At 29.4% G+C, this 8,110-nt stretch overlaps 1 protein-coding gene across 1 annotated transcript; it reads left to right on the top strand.

Moving 5' to 3' along the window:
* The first annotated feature begins 200 nt into the window (after positions 1-200).
* Positions 201-4,210, top strand: LOC132941056 (vacuolar fusion protein CCZ1 homolog). Its single transcript, XM_061008909.1, has 10 exons — positions 201-471; positions 1,648-1,745; positions 1,830-1,923; positions 2,012-2,224; positions 2,346-2,521; positions 2,916-3,053; positions 3,136-3,296; positions 3,365-3,650; positions 3,743-3,870; positions 3,939-4,210. Exons 1-10 carry the CDS (start codon positions 403-405, stop codon positions 3,992-3,994), a joined length of 1,419 nt encoding a protein of 472 aa, XP_060864892.1. The 5' UTR covers positions 201-402; the 3' UTR covers positions 3,995-4,210.
* The last annotated feature ends 3,900 nt before the right edge of the window (positions 4,211-8,110 follow it).

Below are 8,110 nucleotides of genomic sequence, written 5' to 3'. Positions count from 1 at the left end.
AATGATCATAATAATATTATAATCATATTTGATTGCACTTTGTGTTGTGTTGTATTTTGCATGATAAAATAATGTTTTTTTTTTATTTTGATCCACCTTGATTCTATGGAGGTAGTTTTTCTCAGACGGTCGCCTCTGATAACCGTTATCACATCGTCTGTTTGTTGTTTGATTTTGATAACTGATTGCTCACAGACCACAGTTTACAACATTACAGACTACAGAGTCATACTCATAGCTGTAATTTAATTTTTCATTATTTATTTTGTTGTTGATCTATAAAACAATTTACGACGATTGCGGTTACAATAATTCACACTTGCTATCGGTTTGTGTTCGAAATTCCAATTCATATTCGATTCTGTATCATGTAAACGAGGGCACACGGATCAGAGAAAAAAAATGCCGACTGAAGTCACTGTACAGAATTTGTACATTTTTAACTCTACATTATCGAATACCGAGGACGATGTAAGTTTGTTTGTGTACATATTTTTACTGCCAAAATAGTCTTTAAAAATTAAATACTAATTTTTCAATGGGCACGTTAGGCTGTCCAAAGCTACCTTCCTCGTTTAAGTTCAAGTACAAAAAAATATTTTGTTTTAATAATTTAAAATTTAATTAATAGCCAAAATTGTAATTAGGATCAATAATAATATAATTATAATAAATTATAGGAAGCATCTTTCTCATTAAAAATTGGTTTGCTTAAGATGACGCTTCACATCCATTTGTTGTTTCTGTCTTATAAGTGCTCAACATAGCAAATTTACACTCGGCAGATCACATTTAGTATCGTTGGTTTAAAAATTAGAGTGAATCGACCTATTATGAAACTTGTTGGTAAGAACATTATCTGTGTTTGTATCTGTAAGTGGGCTTTTTACGAAAGTTCAATTTTTTTTTCAAGTATTGTGTATTTTATAATACAGAGTAAATTAAAAATGCTCATAACTCACTTAAAAACTAAGTTATCATAAAAAATTCTCATATAAACACAGATAATGTTCTTACCATCAAGTTTCATAATAGGTCGGTTCATTCAAATTTTTAAACTAACAAAACTAAATGAGATCTGCTGAGCATAAATTTGTTTTGTTACACACTTGCAGTGGTTGGGAGTACTTTATTTGTGGCGATTGACGTTGCATCGCTACATTATGCCTTAGATAGCAAAATACTATAGCGCCCTAAACATTTCCGGTTAGCGTAGCAAAAATTATCATTATTTTGTCGCTACCTACAATCTAATTGGTGATTATTAAAAAATCAATTATGATTATATTTGTTTATTTATATTATGATAATGATTATTGTATTAGTTAAGTTTTTGTCCTGGGTCCTGTCCAGTGACCAAATGTCAAATCAATACAAACTACAAACACTAGTTTTAAATAAGAACATTTTTAAAAATGTAGCGAAAATGTTGCACGCTACATTTCAACAATAGCGTTAGAAGCAGAGCACTATATTTAAAAAAAAGTAGCAATAGCGGTAGCGAGCTACTATTTTGGGGGGGAGTAGCTGTAGCGTCTCGACCACTGCACACTTGTAAGACGGATACAACAAATGTGTTACATCCTCTTAATACTTAGTACTTGTAATATTCTTCGCTGTATATTAATTTTTTTTTTTGTATTACAGGGAGCTAAAAAAATATTATTTTATTATCCAGAACATGAGGATGAGAACAAAAAAGTTCTCAATATCGGTCACATTGAAGCTGTAATCTGTTTTGCACGGTATGCCAGTACATTTCATTATCATACGTATTATTATTATTTACTATTTAGGTAAATATTTAAATTGATGTACTAATATTACAGGAACTTTAATGCAACTGAGTCATGTGAATCATTGCGTACTGAAAAATCATTGCAAGTGTTGTTCAATGCAGAGCCAGATTTTTGGATAGTTATTGTAATATTATTACTAGTTTTTTTAATTAATTTTTTCAATCTAGATTTTTTCAAAATTATCTTAGTAATTGGTACATTATGTTTAGTAGACTGTGTCAGCACAATGTAAATCTAAACAAAAGTCTTCAGAGTCCCCAGATGAACCTGTATATTGCACGGATAATCTCCAAGAACCAATCTATTTGGCTGTCTTGAAACACTGGTATCATACGTTTCAAATGACTGTGGGCAGTATGACTAATCTAATGAACGATAATGATCCAGATTATCTCAGACTTATGCTTAACAAATTTTATAGCAAGGTTAGCTTTTATAACAATTGATTACATATTGTTTATTTATTGATCAATACTAATGCAATTCAAATCTGTTTAATATAGTTTAATTTTGTTATTAACATTTATGTATGTGTTTTGTTCTTAGTATTTACAGAGTACTGATGTATCGAGTCACACATTTATGGATATGTTTCAAGGCATCAGTTTTCTTCCCTTAGACAATGCCATTCATTTGAACGCGCAGAGTTTTCTAAATATTATTGAAAACACTTTTCAACAAGTACATTTTACAATGTTACTTTATAATGATTCACTTGTTTGGTAATGTATTACATTTATTACATTTCATAATCATTTAAAAATTAGATTGTATGCCATTGTAAATTTTACATTTTATAAATCAATATTAATTACTAAGTATTTTAATATTAATATGTTTAAAGTTTTCTTAAAATACATAGACCTGGAGTCTGGCAATAAGAGCTATAACAAAATTGTGTACTCATTTATAGAGTTTTAATATTTGTACAGGCTCCAGTTGTAGTATCAGTTTTTCCAGGTACAAATAAAAGTACTTAATGCATTTTAATTTAGATTAAGTTGAATTAGCAATGATTTATGTGGATTGTGGAACAATGGTTTGGCATAATTTCCAAATCTCTCTGTAAATTGGTTTTGATTTTTTTTTTTTTTTAATTGTTTGTCTTTTGTTTAGGAGTGGTCTCAATAAACGTCAAACTCAACTTGTGTATTCCTATATTTTAATGTGGGTTTTACCAGAAATTTCAAAGAAAGACAATTTAGTCAAAGGAAATTCAGTTCAACAATGTTTGCCTAATCAATTAGTTGGAAGGTATAAATAATTGAACTCATTAATGTATTGACTATTGTTATATTTTAAAATATTAACTCCTTTAGTGTGACTTTTTGAATAGGTTTATAACAAATGTTTGGGCAGTTAAAACAGATAGTTGGATTAGTGATTTGGGTAAGGTTCCTATTTTAAGGTTAAATGATGAAAACGACGAAACATTCAAAAGCTATAGGCTAGTTATGTATAGAGCTCATCACTCAATTGTATGTATGTTTATTAAAAGTAAGTATCATAAAATATGAATATATGCTGTAACAAATTCATTTTCTGATAGTGATAATTAATTTCAGTGGAAAATCCTTTAACGGCAGATTTATACAACTCATTAGATCAGTTTCTTGGGACAAAATTACATTTGTTATCAGAAAAGATGAAAAATACAGTTGAAAAGACATTGGCTTCTAAATTGTATACTGAAAGACCTGCTAAATTTGTATATTTTAATGGTATGAATTTAGCTATTAAAAATTCAATTAAGCATTCAAACACAGCAGCTACAACTAATAGACCATCTGAATTTAATCTTAGTCCGGATGCATTACGAGTGTTAGTGGATATTAGCAGCCAACAATCTTGGTGCGTATGTTTCTGATTAAAAAAAAAATATTATATGAATCGAATACTCATTTATTATGTATGTATCTATTGCATTATCTATTTTATTTCAGTATGCACCCAACTTATTCTGTTATGATAAAAACATCTAATGATAATTGGGTAGCTGGTAGATTATGTAATTCGCGAGAAATTTATATAGTGTTGAATCAAAAGTTGACCAAGTTATATGATGTAGATTGTAAGTATATATATTTCTATCTCAATTTAGATGATACAAAAATTTAAAAAACTTATTTTTATTTCCAGCTGAAATTCAAAGTCTTTGTGCTCAGGAATTTGGGACAATATTTTTTTATGATTAATAAGCTATAGCTTACATAAGTAGCAGATTGACTACCTCAAATTATAAAATATTATTATTCATTTCAGTTTTCACAAGAACAATTTTTATTTTAAAATGTTTCTTATCAACGTAATCATTATTTTATTTTTGTTAACTTAATGAAAATGTAAAATATATTATTGTTATAAAACTTCTATGTATTATATTAAATATACATATATTTTTTTAGATTGAATTATTATAATTGTAACACTTAAAGTACTATTATTGTGATAATTAAAACAAAAATGAGATTTTTAAAATTAATTTTAGATGATATTTTAGGTTGCCAAGCTTAGAATATTTCTTCTGAGTACCAAAAGACCAGTAAGACTTCTATTTAAAAGGACATTTCTTCTGCATGTGTTGTCCCCGTCTTACAAGTACAATTTGCAGCAAGCAAATTTACTTTCAGTAATTCTCATTTTTTTTAGGCTCTGTTAGTTTTAATATTAGAGTGAATTTACCAATAATTAAACACAAAGGTAGTATAATTTCTTTGCTTTGTTGAAAGTGATTTTTTTTTTGATATTTAATTTTGACCCTAGTTAGGCATGTGCTTAAAATCATAAAATGTAAAAATATTCATTACTCACTTTAAAAAATCACAATACCAAAAAAACTATAGAAAATGTCTAGTAACAGGTAAATTCATCCGATACTAAAACTAATAAAGTCAAATGTTCTATGTTACGCACTTGTAAAGACGAAGATAACATGTAGTCATGCATGATATATTGATAAATTTCCTCTTAATCTGGTACTTAATTCTATTCGTAATACCTTATAGCCACAATTTGTTAATTAAGTAAGGGTTCTGAAATTTCATGACAATAATCATAATAATGAAACATAAAAAAAAACAAATTTTAACTTAAAACTAGTAGCAAGTATATTGAACACCTCTACTTAGTTAAGTGTTGAATTAAAATTACTATAGAAATATTTCTTACATAGTACATTATACAAATCACAAAAACTATCTATCTTATCTTGATATATAGTATATACCTATATATTGTTACTTCTGTCCGTGTGTAAGTATTCAAACTCATCCTACATGGTGGCACCGATTTTGATGACATTTTTTGTGTGTGCTTGGGTGGGTCCTTGAATGGTTAAGAATTAAGATTCACATTGGACCCGGTAGGCCCAACCCGGGGAGGTGTTCAAACATGGATTTTGAGATTTACGGTGGAAATTTTTTTTTATAAATTGTTGCTATTGATTATAGCCTATATAGGAGAAATAATTAGTAGAAATTAGTATTTATTTATTATTGGTTGCTATTGGTTATCCGGACAGATCACAGGTACAAGCATGCATCAAATTCAATTTTCGCACATCGCCTACTAAGGTGGCTGAGGTCACTTATAGCTGGTGGAAAGTAATGCATAGGTACGTTATAAAGTGTTTAAAATGTCAACAACTGGTATTAAGATATTAGAATATCGGCAAAATAGAATCCAAACATAAGATGTCATTAAAATTGAATCGTTCCTACGTGTCTGAGATGACGAAGGTGTTCAAATGATTAGGAAACAAATAAACTGTATGACACGTGTGGAATCAAGGTTAATAACCGAGGGAATGGCCTGGAATGAATAACATAATTACATAAGATGCAGCAGATTTCAAGACTTCATGCATTATATCCATCACCTGCAGTATAGGTATTTGCTCAGTAGTCAATTCATCACTTGTTTTGGATTTATCACGAAACCTGCAGTTTAAATTTGACTCGTCCTACTGTATATTATCAGTAAGATTTTTCCAATAAAATAGTAATAGAACAATATTATATTTGAGGAGCTTATGTGATTTTATAATTGTTTGAAACGTTAGAAGGTTAGAACGTTAAAAGGTTATTATTATTTCGTGTCATACAACCACAATTAGATGAATACGAACAAATAGTAATAAATAAAAATTAGATGAATACGAACAAATAGTAATAAAATAAAAATAATATAAATAGAATTATACCTTTATGGTAACAATATAATATTGGTCAGGGTTGGTAGGTTTGTTTTAGTTTTAGATTATTCTTGACCAGAATCTTATGCCCGGAATACACGAGGCTAATTTTTCAAGCTAGGATAGCGAGGTAAGCTAGCAAGGTATGCTAGTGATTTTAGCTTCGTGAAAACAGAGCTAGCTTCGTTTCAAGCTAGCAAGCTAGTGGATATGGTAGCTTACTATAAGCAAGGCTAGTTTAATAGGATTGCATTTTATTCTTTTGAGCTAGTATTGTTCCAAGCCAGGATAGGCGCTGGGAATACCTAGCTTGCTATCCAAGGTTGAAAAACTAGCCTCGCGTATTCCGGGCATTACTACTTCAATAGCATTTGGATTTGCCGACAGAATGCCTTCTTTCGAACAGGAATATGGGCAGCTTTGGCAGTTCAGGTGGGTGTTCCGTGTCTTGTTCTATACCATGGATTTACGATCATTATTATTTATTATATTCTCTTGCTGGGCAGATGGCGCCGCTATTGTATTTTTGACATATTCCTAAAAATGTCTTTCATATAAACCTTGTCCTGGCAAAATCTGCCGAATCGGTAAATGTGTTCTCAAGTGATGCGATGACCAAGGATTGGGAAAATCTTCTCTACATGGTGGATGTGGCATAATATCAGTATTTTTTTATTTTCGTCTCTAAATGATTTATTTCGTTAAAGGTTCTCTATTTTAAGGCAAGAATAATTTATTAATTCTTAACGAATACTATTCTTATATATTTCTATATTTAATAGTTTAGGTTCAATTGTACATAATTAGTCTATATGGGGCATAATGAGACAATATTAATGTGGGGTTCTGTTAAAGTATTACGAAAGTCCGGCTATAAAATAAAATGTTTGTTTAATATTTATGTGTTTTTTTTTGTAAAATTCTTATAAGCAAGTTCCTATGTTGATATATTTGAAAAAAACATATCTATTGGCTTATTATTTATTTGTCTCTTACGCCGTGGTTGTGTGGGAAATGTGGGACGAATTATTCCGGTTTTATTTACTTAATTTTTTGATTTTAATAATGTTTTTAAATATTTTAAAGTGAGCAATATTAAAGCTAAAGAACGTTGAATTATAAATGGTGGGTACATAAATCTAGAATTTTTCTGAAAAATTCAACATACTACTACGATGAACGAGTTAAACATTAAGTGTCTCGCCTTGCCCCGTGTTCCCCTATATTAGTAGTTATTTTAGTATTTTAGTTTTTTTATATCGTAATTAAGTAAAATTAGAGAACTAAATTCACGGACTTTTATTCCTCCGATTATGGTTATGTAAAACTATAAAATAAAGATTTTGTACGAAAACTAATAAACTAGACCTAACTATAATATTTTTTGGCCGTAAATCTGTTCATGAACTCTGATGTAACGGCTAACGAAAAAGTTAGGCACTTTGGTTTTCGACTTATACTTATTCTAGGTAACTAGAACTTCACCAAAATCTGCACAAAATTACACGGTCATAGATTAGGTAGGTACCATGTCCAGGTGGCATGTTTGATGAAAGTAGCTTAATATATTGTTTTGAAATTTAAGTCATAAACTGAATGTGACATGACGTCCACAGTGGAAAATATCTAATGATAAGTAATTATAAGTAATTAATTATCTATGTACGTGTAAATAGATAAATATTAAATGCATATTGTAAACAAGTCGTTTCGATTTTATTTACTTTAAAATTAAGTTTTACAACTTTTTCAAGTTAAAATTGATAATTTCAATATAGTTTATTTTTCCATATTTTATAAGGTACCTATTGTTTCCTATATTCTTGTACTTTACATTATAATTTGTCATTTAAGAAACAACATGGCGGGGAAGCATAATATATAATATATAATCGAACGGGACTTTGCGTATAGATTAGGACATTAGGTATATATTTACCATCATTGGCATCATCCACAGGTCGTACAAAAATAATAGCTCGTATATTACAGCCAATGGATTTTGATCTTTCTAAGTAAGTATTGGTACCTAGTTTAATTATTATATCTCTGCAGCGGTGATTGCGGTCTCTCCACGTAACAATAATAATAATCGGATTCGTGCCTTTGTATTACCACA

Source organism: Metopolophium dirhodum, chromosome 3 (assembly GCF_019925205.1).
Source record: "Metopolophium dirhodum isolate CAU chromosome 3, ASM1992520v1, whole genome shotgun sequence".
Taxonomy (NCBI): domain Eukaryota; kingdom Metazoa; phylum Arthropoda; class Insecta; order Hemiptera; family Aphididae; genus Metopolophium; species Metopolophium dirhodum.
The sequence above is the reverse complement of the archived record's forward strand: the minus strand, read 5'-3'. Positions and strand labels throughout refer to the sequence as shown.